We start from the raw sequence: 17,181 nt of genomic DNA, 5'->3' as shown, positions 1-17,181 counted from the left end.
TACTTATTGCTCTTATCAGCTACTTATTGCTCTACTTATTGCAGTATTTTTCCAGAATCTCTGCCAGGGCACTTCCAGAGAACACAAAAATCAGCCTGTAGCAATTTTGTATGTACTTATCATGCAAAAACTCTTTATGTTCATCCTTGATGAGACCAAAGCACCCCTCCCCCAAGCTGGCTAAACTAAATGTGCTCAATATGACTTTTATACTGTGTTTATGTATATGGATACTGTTTATGTATTTTGCTTTGTAAATTAATTTGATACGTTTTTTATTGTACCTTGTGTATTCTATTGTAAACCACTTTGAGATCTTTTAGATCGTAAGCGGTCTATAAATGGAAATAATTAAATAAATAAATTGCACTGTGGAAGATCAACCACAAACCTAAGTTCATGGCACATAGCTAATACACTTTCAATTTCATTTAGAAATCCAGCAAAGAATTGGATGTGGAGAAAGGAAGGGCTTGAGAATGGCTGAAGGCTGCAGACAAAAAGTGGATGTCCAATTCCACTCATCCACATTTAAATCAGTTACCTAGGTTCCATCATATCAAGAAAACAGAATTCATAATGGGGCTTTGAAAGTAACATTAGACTTGATTCTGTAACCTCTCTGAGATGGGCTTACGGGGCACTGTTTTTCAGTGGCTCTGCTCTTTCTTGGAAGGCAGATCTCAGAGAGTACTGTTTGGGGATTTTAGTTCTGATCCCTGGCCGTTGTCATGCGGAGTACCACAAGGCTCGGTGCTTTCACCGATGCTATTTAATATTTATATGAAGCCGCTAGGTGAGATCATCCGGAGTTTTGGAATTCGATTTCACCAATATGCTGATGACACCCAGCTTTATTTTTCCTTCCCTCCAGATATGAGAGATGCTATCCTCCCCTTAAATAAATGTCTAACAGCAGTTAAAACCTGGATCACGCAGAACAAACTGAAATTGAACCCAGATAAAACAGAGGTGCTGGTGGTTGGGGACCAGACCAAGCTGGAAATAGGGAATGTACCGTCATTTGACGGAACTTTACTCCCTTTAAAGACCCAGGTTCGTAGTCTGGGTGTCCTTCTAGATTCAGCCTTGACCTTGGAGGCCCATGTTTTAGCAACTTCCAGAAGCGCTTTGGCCCGCCTAAAACTCGTTCGCCAACTGCGCCCCTTTCTGGAGCTCTCTGACCTAACCATGGTCACTCATGCCTTGGTTACATCTAAGTTAGATTATTGTAATTCACTTTACACAGGACTTCCTCTTAAAACACTTCATCAACTGAAACTAGTCCAAAGAGCAGCTGCCAGGATGTTAACAGGAGCGAGTTGGCGAGCCCACACTACCCCACTCCTAAAACAACTACACTGGCTCCCAATTTCTTATCGAATTCAGTTGAAAATTTTGATGTTAACATTTAGAGCGTCATCTGGTTCAGGCCCTAGTTACCTATCAAATCGTATCTCATTTTATGAACCTGCTCGTCCCCTAAGATCTTCCTCAGACCCTGGCCTTAATATTCCTTCCTTTTCTCAAATTCATCGGACTGGCATTAGGAATAAATCTTTTTCGGTGGTAGCTCCAACTCTTTGGAACTCTCTTCTGCAGGAAATTCATTTTTCCCCGTCTTTGATTAGTTTTCGTCGTCAAGTTAAGACCTTTTTATTTTGGTTAGCTTTTGAAGTATAATGTGAGAGATAATTGTTTTTATATATTGTTATATTGTATAATTTGTTTATATTATGTCATTGTTTTTGCCGCTTAGAATTCTTTGGAACTGAAGATGGATATAAACTTTTTAAATAAATAAATAAATAAATTCTCAGAAATCACATTGCTCTGACAGGTAAGGTTAATGGGCAGCTGAGCGGAGCGAGAACGTCCCCCTCGCCCCAGACACTGGATCACCCAGTAAATAGGTTTCTCCTATTGGACTGGTTCAGTACATTTTGCTTGAATTTGGATCCAAAGCAGAGCCCTGCTTTGCTTTGTTTTCCGAAGTGCAAGAAGTCTTTTCCACTGACTATAATGGGCAAAGCATGTTCATTTTTACAGAACTAGATATAAGTATCAGGCATAGTAGCCCCTTCGGAAGGGATGAACCCAGACAAATTTTAGGCAAATATTGTAGGTTTTTTTGAGCAAGAAGTCTTTAATATTTGGGGGAGGTTCTTTAAAATGTGAGGCTTATGCTCTCTAGGCAGACAAAATAGCCCCTTCTGAGGGGATTTTACCCACCAAAATCCTACCAAATTTCAGACAAACATATGCAGGGATATTCTGTAAGGAGTCTGTAAGGTGTATTTTAAAGCCTTCTCTGTGGTTTTGTGGGTATGTGCATGAACATGACATATAATGTCAAGGTGCCCCTATGTGAGTTCTCTGCAAAATATTGATCGGATAGGTACAATGGGTTAGCCACCCAAGTTGTTTGCGATTACCTATTGGTTTATTTCATCTTTTGTACCACTTTCCATGCATTTTTAAGTTACCATACACTCTTTACTGCTGCTCCTAAGAGTCAACTTTCAAAGAGCAGCAAGAAACACTAACAGCTACTGAAATGCTTATTTTTATTTTATTGACAAAGATGGATATATTGCTTAAATATAAACTCTGAGTCCATAATAAAATTATTGATAAAACATTGGTAAAATCCACAAAACTGTTAAAAAAACAAACACACATAAGATCATCAATAACATGCAGATGACCTCAGTAAAACTTTAGAAACAAGCATAGATAATTCAATTAAATTACATGTCTGAGTGAAAAATGAAATGGACTGCCTTCAAGTCAATTCCGACTTATGGCGACCCTACGAACAGGGTTTTCATGGTAAACGGTATTCAGAGGGGGTTTGCCATTGCCTTCCTCTGAGGCTGAGAGGCAGTGACTGGCCCAAGGCCACCCAGGGAGCTTTGTGGCTGTGTGGGGATTCGAACCCGGGTCTCCCCGCTCGTAGTCCAACACCTTAACCACCACACCACACTGGTAGGCTTGCTACAATAAAAAGTTTCTAGCAGGCACCTAAAATAATACAGCCTAACGTCCCTCCTAAAAGCACTGCGGTTGCACAGCTCTTGTCAATCCATGCTAGTGAGCTAGAGCTATCAATACACATCCCTGTCTTCTGGTGGGATTTCCTGCATCCCAAAAGGTTTATTATGCCTTTTAATCTGAATTCCTTCAGATGTCTGTCTCCATGCCAAATATACTTTATGTTCAAGATGTGTAGCTTGAGGATGGCATTGACATGGCACATTTAAATACACTTCGAGGTGAAAAAGGTGAAGTGACTATTCACGGTAAGAACAAGCAAGATTCAAACCTATTACATTTAACTGGGTTCTCCATCTTCACTTGGCTACTGTGCTTTAAAATAACTTCATCCTTAAAAAAAAAAGTATATCTCTCCAGAAACAGAAGAACTTGGCACCAAACGATGATTTGCCTACCAACATTTTGCCACAATGTGTCTACATGGAAATGTTAAAACAAGGAGACAACAAACTCACCTCCAGCTTTTTTCCCTGGTAAAGCAATTTTGCCATCTGATATAGAATCAACAAGATCCTGAAACTCTGCTGGGACATCAGCCTGCTTCCAACGTTCATTATCTAGGAGGAGGCTATTTATAGACAGAAAAAGAAGGGAGAGTTAAAAAATTAGAAAACACTGCCTTGGTCTGTTGTGTCAGTACCGATCTCAAATTTACTAGCTGGGGTTGAAACAATGAAAGTTCAGTTGATTCAAATATTAATCGGTGGCAAACATTCTAAAGAAAGCAGAACTGGCTAAAGCCTTACTGAAATAAATGAGAAGGTATATTCATGAAGCAGCTTGACAATCAGAGACTGAGGCCCAACTCACAAATCCAGTGACCTACATGTACAGTATGATCATCTGTAACACAATCGTGTGGGAAGCCATTTGTTTGGTCAGTTTTAACTACACCACCAGAAGCCATGTTTTCTTTTCTTAAAAGGACATTGCAACTGATATTGAAACTGGCTAAACTTTATGGGAAACAGCTCTTGCTTTCTCACACGATGCAATGCCCAGATGGTTGCTATCACTTATGTGGTACACCACATAGATTAGGCCTCAGATGAAGCTATTGAGATTTTGTTTATTTTATTTTTATTGCATTTATATCCCTCTTTTCCTCCAAGGAGCTCGAGGTAGTGCACATGGCTGTTTCTGCTCTCCCTATTATCCTTACAATAATCCTGTGTCAGGCAGGTTAGGCACAGAGGTTGTGACTGGCCCAAGGTCACCCAGTGAGCTTCATGGCTGAGTAAGGATATGAATCCTGGTTTCCCAGGTAGCCATCAAAGCTAGAGCAGTTTGCATCTCCAAAGGCTTTGTGGCTGCCCCCAGATTCACTGGGCCATTTCAACATAACAATTGCAACTTTCTAAACCATGGTCCTGTGTGCTCTTTCTTGCTCCTCCTTTCATGCGCTAGTTTCGGCACTTTGATCCTTATGAATTAAAAAAGAGTTTCTTTTCCATCCATAGCAGGAAACCTAGTTTAATGTTGATTTACTAACCATGATCAAACCATAGTCAAAGTTCCTAGTTAGTAAATCGAAATTAAAGAACATTTCCCTGTTCCAGACACAACAGATAGCTGTGGTTTAAAGAGACCAGAACTGAAGCACCGTAACTTTGCTTGAACACAGGAACCATATATGGAGTGGGTGGGGTGTTGGCCTGATGCAAGTTTCTGACTTAATAAACTGTTTAGTTTATTAATAAACCTCTTAACAAACTGTAGTTTATTAAGCAAGAAACATTATGTCCAAATGGCGCATTCTTTTAATGTCCACAGGTTCACTAGGAAGGCACAACTGATGGAGAAATTTTTATTTTTTCCTGTGGGATCTTTGCTGGGGGTCCTTTAAGGAAGTTGAAGACACAGGCTTAAAGCAAAAAGGTAGGCCTTTATTCTTTACAAGCACATGGAGGGACAGTCCCCCCAAAATGTAGGAGAGACTGCAATGAGGTATGGTGTGCACAGATCTTTTATACCTTAAAATTACAGCATGTGACAGTAATTAACCAATCCCCCAAATTCTTGTATTCCGCTCTACACCTGTAAATCTGAGGGGTGGAGACCTGTTGTACTATACTGAATGCTACAATTTTCAGTATATCTGGTGGAACACATATGTGCATTTCCCTCAGATATGACTCCAATTTTTTTCTCTCTCTCTTTCTCTCTGACTGTTAGTGACAGGCCGGGGCACTGAGAAACCAGGGCAGGCACCCTCCTGCACTGGGCTTTTGGAAGTCCCAAGTCTTTGTGAGCCTCCATGGCGAGAGAATGGGAAAGCTACTAACAGCTGAACCACTACAAACGCAACAGGCTCTTCCCTATGGTAAACCCCTGTGCCTTGTCCCAAGGGGAGGAGCGAAATCTAGGTTTTTGTACAGAATTCGGCATCTGATGGTTAGGGTTTTCTGTCTGTTTTGAAAAGACATCTGTATTGTATTTATTTATTTGTCCAATTTAACATTTATATGCCACTTGATTGTAAGAAAACATCTAAGCGGTTTACAAGAAACATTAACAGTTAAAAACAATTAATTAAAAACCTTTAAAAGACAGTTAAAACAGCACTAAACTAAAAAGAGATTAAAAGACATCAACATCTACATCTCTGTATAAGCTTGCCTAAACAGAAAAGCTTTAAGCAGGCACCAAAAGGAGTAAAACGAAGACACCTGCCTGATGTCAATAGGCAGGGAGTTCCAAAGTGTCGGTGCTGCCACTCTAAAAGAATGATTTCTTACAAGTGTGGAACAAGTATTATGTGGCAGTTGTAACAGTGCCACTTCTGCAGATCAAAGCAGTCAAGAGGGGACATATGGGTAAGGCGGTCCCACAAGTAAACTGGTCCCGTGCTCTTAAGGGCTTTATATACTTATAGTAACACCTTGAACTTGGCCCAGTAACAGAACAGCAGCCACTACAGATCTCTGAGCAGGGGTGTAATGTGCTGTCAGGGTCTCACTTCCGTCTGCAAGTGTGTGGCAGCATTCTGTGCTAACAATATGATCAGTGTATTCTTGGGAAAGTTCAAAAACTGTGAGTGGGAATGAGACAGGTCTCCCAGGGTTCAGAGTGTGTGTTCCCAGGTCCTGCATAGCTCCTTTCCCTCTTCCACGACTACTTTCCAGGCCTCCTGCTGCCACACCTGGCATTCTCAGAAATTTCAACACTTTATAATAAGCTTGGTTTTCAACAGTAACTGTATGAAAATGAACAGCTATAACTTGAATAATTTATTCAAAGTACATGATTTGGTTTTCTTTGCCCTACAAAAATGGTATAACTAAAAATTTTGATAGATAAAAATACAGAATATGAAACTGACATATGGAATAAAGTTTTACTACAATTTAAAATATGGTACAGTATGCAACAAAGAAAGGGCAAGAGTTTTACTGATAGCTCCTTGGTGGCCAAGGAGACCCTGGTTCCCGGAACTCGTCGATCTGTCAATCGATCCCCCATGGCAAATTCCCCTCAGGGAAGACCTATTGTCACAGGGACAGCTTCTTCACCCAGACCCAGGATGGCTGGCACTTCATGTCTGGAGATTAAGAGGCAACGCCTCATAAAAAGGGGCATTCCAGCTCAAGCAGTGGAAACTATGATGGCCTCAAGACACCCTTCTACAATTAGAATATATGAGCCTACATGGAAGGCCTTCTTGACGTGGTCACAAAAGAAGAATTTAATTCCAAGGAAAGCAGGTATAAACAGCATTCTTTGCTTCCTACAGGATGGCTTGTCCTTGGGTCTTAGGCCAAACACTCTCAGATGCCAGGCTTCAGCCCTTTCGGTGGTTCTGTCTACATCTCTGGAGAAACCGCTGGGATCTCATCCGTTACTCAGGCGTTTTCTACGTGGGGCAACAGCATCGGCTCCTCCTACAATCCATCGTTACCTAACTTGGAATCTACACAAGGTGTTAACAGCCCTACAAAAGCCCCCTTTTGATCCCCTAAGTCAAATTTCCCTGTCTCCTATCCTTTAAGGTCTTGTTCCTTGTGGCCATTACTTCGGCCTGGAGAGTGTCTGAGTTGAATGCTCCGTCTGTTGACAAGAATTTCTTTGTGTTTCATAAGGATAGAGTAGTCCTACATACTGTCCCTTCTTTTCATCCTGAAGTACTGTCTACCTTCCACTGTCAGCAAAAGCTGGCACTTCCTTCCTTTTGTCCTAATCCCATTCACCCCACAGAGAAAGCGTGGCATTCACTGAATGTGCAAAGAGCCCTGAAAGTCTCTAAAACAAAACATCTCCGTCAGACAGATAGTTTGTCTCCTTCCACCCAGCGTCTTTAGGGAAGAAAGTGTCTTTGTCCACGCTCGCTAGGTGGATCAAGGCATATATCACACTGGCCTACGTCTCTCTAAAGTTAGCCCGGCAGGCCAGGATAGTGGCCCACTCAACTAGGGCAGCAGCCACATCGGCAGCATTCTCACACCATGCATCTATCACAGAGATTTGTAGAGCAGCTACATGGGCCACACCTAATACGTTTATTAAACACTATAAGATTAACACATATGCATCAGCAGAGGCAGCTTTTGGGAGGAGAGTGCTACAACACGATCTCCCAGATCACTGGTGTAATCAGCCCAGCGATGTTCCCACACAACATGGGTCAGCTTTGGTATGCCCCGCCTGGGATCAGCTTTTCCATGCACAGGAGAAAAGACATTTGGTCTTACTGTAAAACGGTTTTCTCTGTGCATGTCAAACACTGATCTCAGGGCCACTCCCTAGGAGAGCTGGGCTGCCATCACTGTCTTTTTCGTCTTAGGCCTACAGCGGAGCGTGTGAGTGTTCCGTGTCAATGGTTCCTATTATTTCTCTGTTCTTTCCTCCTGTTGGTTGGCTTGTTATCAAAAACTGAAATAAGGAGCTGTGCAGAGCAGGAAGTCCTTGTAAAAACAAACAAACTCTTTAGCACTCTTCTGCCTTCAAGCACTAGGTGAAGCTAGCTACCCTCCACCTGAGATCAGCTTTTCCATGCACAGGAGAACCGCATTACATTATACATATGCACAGAAAGATACCTGAGTTTAGTCTTTCGTTCCTCATGGAATCTGTTTACAAATCTATTAGCTTGACTCTGAAGTGCACCACGCAATGACATACTCTTCCTACCACAGATCTGTTCTGTATCCAAGATGAATGTTTCCATCAATCGTGAAAGAGCAACAAACTCTGCAGAATTCAATTTCTCAAGGAACCCATCCTAAAGAAAAGGAAAAGATGATGTAATAACATCATAATCATTTTCATGTTTATTCTACAATAAAGGCTCAGAAGACCACGCAGTAAGGAAAGCACCACTAACATGTTCAAAAACACTTTTAAATTACAGACATTTGGAAAGAACCAGCCTTGTGCATTAATTTATCCACTCTGTATCATATCTTTCTTACAGTACAGGGGCTTCTCCCATTTTATTAACTGAATAATCAAGATAGGTTAGGCTGAGAGGTGATGACTTGCCCAAGACAATCTACTGAGCTTTTGGGCTAAGTGATTTAAATCTAATAACGTAAATCTAATAAGCTTTAAGTTTGTTATGTTACCCATTGCACCACTTTCTATTTCACCTGAAATAAAATACTCAACACACACTTCTCCTTCCCAGTTTTTAATTGATCTTACCAAGCCTGGCCCAGCCATGTTCAAGATATAACTCTGTGTGTGTGCGTGTGCGTTGCCACTTTGCTCTTCCCTTTGCAGCATGAAGTATCAACCAAGGAAGTCTCTAACCACAATTTCTATGGTTACCTGCTTTGGAACACACCAGAATATAAAACTGACTTCAAGCCACGGTAAGTTTCTACTATCAGAATGAATAACACTTTTCTCTTTTCAAGATATATGAGATCTGTGATTTTTGGGCTGAGGTAACTGCTAGGACAGATGATGGAATTCTATCAGGACCATGTTTCAGCAACCCCATTGCAATGCCAAAAGTTACTTAGAATGCTAAAACTTTCTGGATAGTTAAACCACTTTCATTAATCATATGCATTTGTTTTAGTTATACACAATCGTCCCCAATAAGCCCAGCATCCTCAGAACAGATGCCATATGTACATAGGTGCATACACATATAGGCTCTAACTATGCAATCAATGCACTACAAAATTAATTGAAAATTAAGTCTACCTGCACAAATTCCTATGTGAACAGGACATCAAACATGCCAAGCGCTTCATTTATATGAAGGGAGACTTGGAGGGTGGTGACAAGGGAGAGGGCGTTTTCAGTTGTAACTCCCCATCTGTGGAATACGCTCCCCAGAGAGGCCCACCTGGCACTTTCATTGACATCCTTTCAGTGCCAGGTAAAGACTTATCCTTTTTCCTAGACATTTGATAGATTAAGATGATGATGTTTGTATTAGCATGCTGCCAAAGCTTTCTGTGGCTGTATGGGGTGGTGGTGGTTGTTTTATTATTTTGTTTTATGGTCTGATATATTTATTTTGGTTTTTAACAATGTTGTAAGTTGCCTGGACACTTTTGGGTAACAAGTGACAGACAAACAAACAAACGGAATTCCAATATAGGCTATTGCAGCGGTTGGTCTCCTCATTTGGGACACAAGGCTGTTTTGGTCAAGCCATGGCTTCCTGTCCCACATCTGACTTCATATATGACATCAAGTGTGGAACAAGTAAAGACACAGCTAGGTCAAAAGGGGGTTTGCAGGCACTGCTATCAGCTGATTAGTGGCACTTGCAAACTCTGTGCATAGTACTTTACAAGCCCTACCAATCAGCAGGCAAAATCAGATTACCTGACATCATTGTGCCATCAGGTGACTGACAGGAGGGTGGACCCACCAACCTGTCAAACTTGGCCCGTGAGGTGTGTAATAAGATAAGGATTTGCCAGCCAGATCCAGTTCCCCACCATGGGCTATCTGGTGAATATGGGATGATAATATAAAGCAAAGCCCTTATTCAGGACATTTTTAGACATCACACACATCAGCCCTGTATCACTAAATTGGTGACTACCTTGCGCTGCTCTACAAGTGGTCCGGATGTAAAGCCATGGTTACATTAATGAGCCAAGCTGGATCCTTGGGCTTGCACACTGCCTCTTCTGGGAAAGAATAATGCATGGAACTTACTTTTGCTCTAGCCATGAGGAACTTCACAGAACGATCATGGCAAATATCAGATGCACCGTAAAGGAGGTCCTGGATGTTATTTGCTAATCTCCCCAGTTCCAGTTCTGAGAGCTTCATATCCTCACCAATCCTGAAAGTAATACAAGGAAGACTTTGTTTATATATAATTTTCAGCTCATATAATACAGTCTCCCACCAGTCTGTTGAAATAGGAAAGGATTCACCCACAACTACATACACAATGACAACTTTGTATTTTGATATAAAAAGCCATCTCTGAAATGGAACAGAATTAACCTCTCATCTGTCCAATAGATAGCAGGAAGAAGTGACAAATAATTTGTAACAAAACATTATGAAGTAATTGATGGCCAATCACTATTTATGTAAGTCTTTAACAAGTGTTTACACTGATTTACATATTGTATTACCAGATCATATATTTGTTTAACAGTACCATACACTAGCCTTGCCAACATGTTACATCTGGAAAGCATATTACAGACCTGCCTCTTGACCTGCTGAATGGTCACGTGTTGTCCAACTGAGGCTGGTCCAACAGAGGCTGGTCCAACATATCACTTCATAACATGAAAGGCAAAGGCTATGGATGGTTGGTAGGCCTCACTGCTTTGGTATCTCTGTCTTGTGCCACATACAATGACCACTCTCAAGCACAGTGAATTCAACGAATGCATGGCACACATTCCTATCAGTGAAGTGGGAAGGTTGTTGTTGTTGTGTGCCTTCAAGTCGATTTTGACTTATGGTGACCCTATGAATCAGCAACATCCAATAGCATCTGTTGTAAACCACCCTATTCAGATCTTGTAAGTTCAGGTCTGTGGCTTCCTTTATGGAATCAATACATCTCTTGTTGGGTCTTCCTCTTTTTCTACTTCCTTCTGTTTTTCCCAGCATTATTGTCTTTTCTAGGGAATCATGTCTTCTCATGATGTGTCCAAAATATAACCTCAGTTTCATCATTTTAGCTTTTAGTGATAGTTCTGGTTGAATTTGTTCTAACACCCAATTATTTGTCTTTTTCAAGGTCCATGGTATCTGCAAAACTTTCCTCCAGCACCACATTTCAAATTGGTTGATTTTTCTCTTGTCCACTTTTTTCACTGTCCAACTTTCACATCCATAGAGATCGGGAATACCATGGTCTGAATGATCCTGACTTCAGTGTTCAGTGATACATCTTTGCATTTGAAGACCTTTTCTAGTTCTCTCACAGCTGCCCTCCCCAGTCCTAGCCTTCCTCTGATTCTTCACTATGGTCCCCATTTTGATTGACTGTGCCAAGGTATTGATAATCCTTGACAAGTTCAATGTGCTTATTGTCAACTTTAAGGTTACATAAATCTTCTGTTGTCATTACTTTCGTCTTCTTGATGTTCAGCTGCAGTCGTGCTTTTGTGCTTTCCTCTTTAACTTTCATCAGCATTCATTTCAAATCATTACTGGCTTCTGCTAGTAGTATGGTATCATCTGCATATCTTAAATTATTGATATTTCTCCCTCCAATTTTCAAACCTCCTTCATCTTGGTCCAATCCCGCTTTCCGTATGAGAAGTGGGAATAGAAGCAGTAAAGGAGAACTCAAAGCCCTTTCCTACTTCGCATGGGTATAAAGATTGAGGAACAGAATAAATATACATCAGAACAAAGGCTCTCAAACAGGGCCAGGATATACTAGGGGGGGAAATTAAAAAAGAACCTGTGAGCCTCTTCAGGTACAGTTAAGTGCAAACAAAAACATAGGACTTAGCTATAGTATTTGCCCTTGCCCCATCCAGAGACAGTAAAGCAACAGTGTAAAAGCCCATAAGGAAGCAAAAAGACCTAGAAAAAAATAGTAACCGCAGTGGATCACAGCAGTTTCTCTCTCTCTCTCTCTCTCTCTCTCTCTCTCACACACACACACAGTTTTAGACAATGTCATATTAGATCTGAAATGAAAATGGGAAAGAAGAGACCTTTGATTTTTCCATAAAAAGGTCTTCTACGTGCATATAAAGATGTTCTCAGGTGGGACTTGACCTCCACCTTGAGAACAAAGGCAAAATGGCACTGTTCAATTTATCTTGATTCCTCTAGCTTCCCCTTAGCCTCAGAAAGCCAGTTCTTACATGACAAGCAATACATAAGAAAAAGAACTAATGAACAGTGCATGCAAAGAACAGACAACAAATGGCACTCTCTGCTCAAAGGAGAAAGAATACAGGAAGAACCTGAACATGTATAAGGTCCCAGAGATATACAGCCCAGGGAAGGCCCCGAGGGCATCTTTACATGCACATAGAAGACTGTTTTATGGTAAGACCAAAGGTCTCTTCTCCTATGCATGTAAGATGCTGTCACGTGGGACATACCCAAGCTGACCCATAAAGGGTGGGAAAGAAATGATGGGCTGCCTATAATTTTGGAAGAACGTGCTGCAGGACTCATCTCCCAAAGGCTGCCTCAGCTGAGGCTTGCCTAGTGGCCTTGTAATGATTAATGAATGTATTGAGAGAAGCCGATGTGGCTGCTCTACACACCTCGTGAAGGGCAGTGTTGAGGGGAAAAGCTGCTGAAGCTACTGGAATGCACTATGATCTGAGTTGGCAGCTGCAGATTCTGACTAGTATAAGCCAAGGTGATACAAACCTTGATCCACCGAGAAAGGGTGGATGAGGACCCTTTATTAACTAAGGTAAACAGGTGATATGATACAAACGAGGAATCCGTCTTACAAAACAGCTTGGTTCTGGTGATGCACACCTTTAAAGCCCATCTCACATCTAATGAATGCCAGGCCTTTTCAGCTGGATAGGCAGGTGAAGGACAAAAAGTTGATAAAATGAGTTCCTGCTGGCTATGAAAGGGGGAAAGGACTTTAGGATGGAAAAGGGGATTAGTACATAGTATTACCCTAACTTGGTGGAAAATACAAAACAGTTTATCCATTGATAGAGCATTCATTTCTGAAACCTTTCTGGCCGACATAATTGCCACCAGAACAGGACTTTGAAGGGTAAGATGCATAGAGGGACAGAATTCAACGGCTCAAATGGTGATTTCTGAAGGGCAGACTACAACCAAAAAGGACAGAAACCCAACCTAAACAACCTCTGAAAAACTCAGATGGGTTCAGTAATGTATCTATTAAAACATCTAAAATATTAAATTTTATTATATAATAGCTAACAATCATAAAACATTATTAAAAACCATAATATATGGCAATAAAATTTCCTTAATACATTCCTTGCGTTCAAATCTTGTACTAGATCTTTCCCAAACACATTTCAACCTGTAAAGGCCTCTCAAATTGAATAGAATTATTTATTTCAGCTGGCTGAGAGGCCTGCATCATCAAAGATTTTTATTATTCATTCATCAGTCCAAATTAAAAGACTGAGCAAGATACACATTGTACAATATATGGCGTAGGTCTGATTTATTATTTACAAGATCTAAAAACACTTAAGGAGCTCAGGAACATGCAGCTACCAAAAATCCAAAGTACTCACTGAAGAAGACCTTTACAAGTTGAAACGTGTTTTGGAAAGATCTAGTACAAGATTTGAATGTAAGGAATGTGTTAAGGATATTTTATTGCCATATATGATGGTTTTTAACCTTATTGAGAGGGCACTTGCATCATGCACCTGCTGTAGTCCCAAATCCAATCTCTTTTCAACCACACCCTTCAGATTCAGGAGGGATTCACTAAACCTTGCATGGGAGCACCTATGAGCAGGAGTTTCAGTTAATCCGTAATGGACTGGTCCAGAAGAGAATACTTATTTGCAAATGGGACCAACTTCATAAACTGCAAGAGAGTCTCAAATTCTGCTTTGATGACCTAGGAAGCATAGAGGGAAGTTTAACTACCCTAGACTTAAGCTTAGGATCTGGGCATACCAGTGCCACTCTTGAGGCAGCTGAGTCTGGGGTGGAAGCATCCTCTTAAGTGTTCAAGTTTAATGCCTCCTTGCATAACAGTGGCAGATAATGAGGTTTCTGAAAAGCCGATTTGAAGACGCCTCTTCTGTCTCAGATGCTCTGCTCCTTCCTCATCTAAAACAATTAACTCTGCATCCATATTGTCTAACACCTCCAAATGGCGAGACCCCTGTCCCTGTATACAGCATGAGGGTCTGGGGTAGAATTCATATGGTCTTTTCAAGACCAATGTGTCAATAGAGATTGTGGACCCTGAGAGAACATAGATTGTGCAGCCTGAGACAGACTAGACTGAGGTGGGTGGGTAGCTGATGAGGATAGGGGTGGGTGTGCAGAGAGGGGTTGGATCATGGTAGTCGCATTGTCAATATTCACGGTATTGGCCACACTCACGTTAGCATTAGGAGGGGAAGTTCTCAAGGGTTGCAGAGTAGCAGCCAGGTTTCTAGCCAGGTCTGCTAACAAAATGTCCTTTAGTTGCAACATCTCAGGAGCCAGGGCTGTGGAGTCGGTACGCCAGACCTTCGACTCCGACTCCTCTATTTTTCTACTGTCCAACTCTGACTCCTTCATAAATGGCAAATGTATATTAACTAGTAATAACAAATTTACTGTAAAATGGTAGCACAAGGCATTTCATCACCACCATGTGAATCCAGAGCTTGGAAAAGTTACTTTTTTGAACTATAACTCCCACGAGCCCAATCCCTGGGCTCAAAAAAGTAACTTTTCCAAGCTCTGGATTCATGTGGTGGTGATGAAATGCCTTGTGCTACCATTTTACTACAGTAAATTTGTTATTACTAGTTAATATACATTTGCCATTTATGAAGGAGTCGGAATCAGAGTCGGTACATTTCTACCGACTCTGACTCCACCCAAAATTGCTCCCGACTCCGACTCCACAGCCCTGTCAGGAGCCAGGTGTAACTGAACTGGAAGCGGGGGGAATCTGATTCTGTGAATTCCCTGAGGTCGAGGGATGGCTGAGACATGACATCATAGCCTGTACTGGCTGTGTTTCATCCCCAAAGCCTACAAATGTCTCCGCTGATGAGCTGGAGGAAAAAACTGCTGCCAGTTCCCTTCTATGTTGCTTCCCTTCATCATCTGACAACTGCTCCTGGTCTCTCAACAAGCAGCGCCTTCCCTGATACTCTGTATCACTTCCTGCCAAAATGCCTACTCCCTCTCCTCCATCTTGAGCTGACTGTTGTTCCAGCAAAAATAACATGGGTCTATCGCCCAGGTCTCTGCAACCCCGCAGGGATGCCATGGGGAAAGGCTGGAGCATTGGGTTGAGGGACATTACAGGTTGGAGGTCCCCCCCCCACTATTAAAGAAGCCACCAAAACACCCTCCAGTCTGTTGGAAGAGGGGATGGTGCTAGCCGCCTGGCTTCCCTTTGTTGCATTTTGAGGTGCTGAAGGAGAGGTAAAGGCGACAGTGGCCAGCTTTCCACATGACGCGGCCAATTGTTCTGTAGCTTTCCCCACTGCAGTAAGCAAATGGGACTGCTGCTCTTGCCAGGCGGGAGGTGAGAGGCAAGAAAGGGGGAGCCAAAACTGATTACCGCTGTAGCGCAGCTTGGATCGAGAAAGGGACTGGTGTGAAGCACAACACAAGCGGTGATTAACAGGACACCTAAGAACTTGAGAGAAGAACTGAGGACTTGCGGTACAACAAAAAGCCAAATGGTAACAGAGTTTTTTGTTGTTTTTTAGTAACAGACCAATAAACCTACACAAACACACAGAATACAAGCTTGAAATAAGCAAGAATCAAAGCAGGGAGCAGAGAGCGTGAAGCATGCGACCACAAATTGTGAAGGCAAAATAGAACTGGCTTCCTGAGGCTAAGGGAAAGCTAGCAGAATCAAGAGAAATCGAACAGTGCTATTTTGCCTTCGACCACAAAAGCTTTGTCTTGTCCAACCTCAGAGCATCTTAGATGCATGGAAGAATGACAATTTACTATTATATCATGGAGAGCATCAACTGAATTTAGGTTGTCAAATTCAAAAGTGAAACCAAGTTTATGGCTTAGGGTGGAATCCATTGTTGCATGAATAGAGTTCAATTTCCACACCAGGATGTCCCCTTCTCCTTCCCCCTGCAGTCCCAAAATCAACTCTGGAGGGTCCCACAATCCCCCATTACATACAACTCACAGAATGCCATAAAACTCAGGGTGTTGGAAACACATGCAGAATATGTAGCAAACTCGAAACTGAGTTTCAGAAACCATGTTTTAGGGTCACATATTTAGAGCTTTTGGAAATCTTTCCAAGCAGTAAATTTGCATCAATTTTGTTTGATTAGTTTAGCTCCAGTTTATACACAGTGGGGACTGATGCCTGCTTTTTAGACCAGGATCTGGATTAAGGATTTTTACTACATACATGATGTCAATTCCACCCGGTGTAATACTGGACAAAATCTGTTCCTTGCTAGATGAGGAGTCCGTGGTACATTCAGGTTCCGATACAGAGTCACTGCTGCTGGGCTCACTGTCTGGGGAAAGGTTTCTCTGAGAGACAGAACAGGCTGCTGTGGGTTGAAGGTCTCCTTCACTGAAGGCATCACTTATGAACATGCCCTCATGCGTCAGATAAGCCACTTCTGTGTCTATGGTACTGTCCTTTGCAGAGTTCTTCTGCACAGATGTATCTCCCAGCTCCTTGTTCCTTTGGTTCTTGTCTAGAACCAAGAGAACCACCCTTCTGATGACATTTAATGTTGCCTAAGATAAAACAAATGGTTAAAAAAAAATGAGACAATGCTGAATTCCTTGAAAAATAAATTTTAGCAAGAATGTTTCCATTTTAAATATTGCATAATTTATACACAACAGAATGATTCATATTTTACATCATTTATTCTACCCCAGAACATCCTCTTTCACTTGCTAAATTCAGTACTTATGGTGGAACATATGAACTGTGCCAAAAGCAACTGGCAGAATTTTGAAATTAAATGTGTTTTAAATGTATTTTTACCATGCTCTACATCTGGGATAATTAAGAACAATTCCCTCTACTACTGA

At 41.6% G+C, this 17,181-nt stretch overlaps 1 protein-coding gene across 5 annotated transcripts in view; it reads right to left on the bottom strand.

The window, feature by feature from the left end:
- The window catches only part of VPS54 (VPS54 subunit of GARP complex), a 99,886-nt gene that overhangs the window by 17,064 nt on the left and 65,641 nt on the right, over positions 1-17,181 (bottom strand). For all 5 annotated transcript variants that reach the window (XM_061622263.1, XM_061622261.1, XM_061622260.1 and 2 more), the window contains 4 exons: positions 16,538-16,878; positions 10,180-10,309; positions 8,094-8,275; positions 3,513-3,625 (listed from right to left, as the gene is read on the bottom strand). In XM_061622263.1, coding sequence (XP_061478247.1) covers positions 3,513-3,625; positions 8,094-8,275; positions 10,180-10,309; positions 16,538-16,878 — 766 coding nt within the window. The remainder of the gene's footprint in view (positions 1-3,512; positions 3,626-8,093; positions 8,276-10,179; positions 10,310-16,537; positions 16,879-17,181) is intronic.

This window comes from Rhineura floridana, chromosome 4 (assembly GCF_030035675.1).
Source record: "Rhineura floridana isolate rRhiFlo1 chromosome 4, rRhiFlo1.hap2, whole genome shotgun sequence".
NCBI lineage: Eukaryota > Metazoa > Chordata > Lepidosauria > Squamata > Rhineuridae > Rhineura > Rhineura floridana.
The sequence above is the reverse complement of the archived record's forward strand: the minus strand, read 5'-3'. Positions and strand labels throughout refer to the sequence as shown.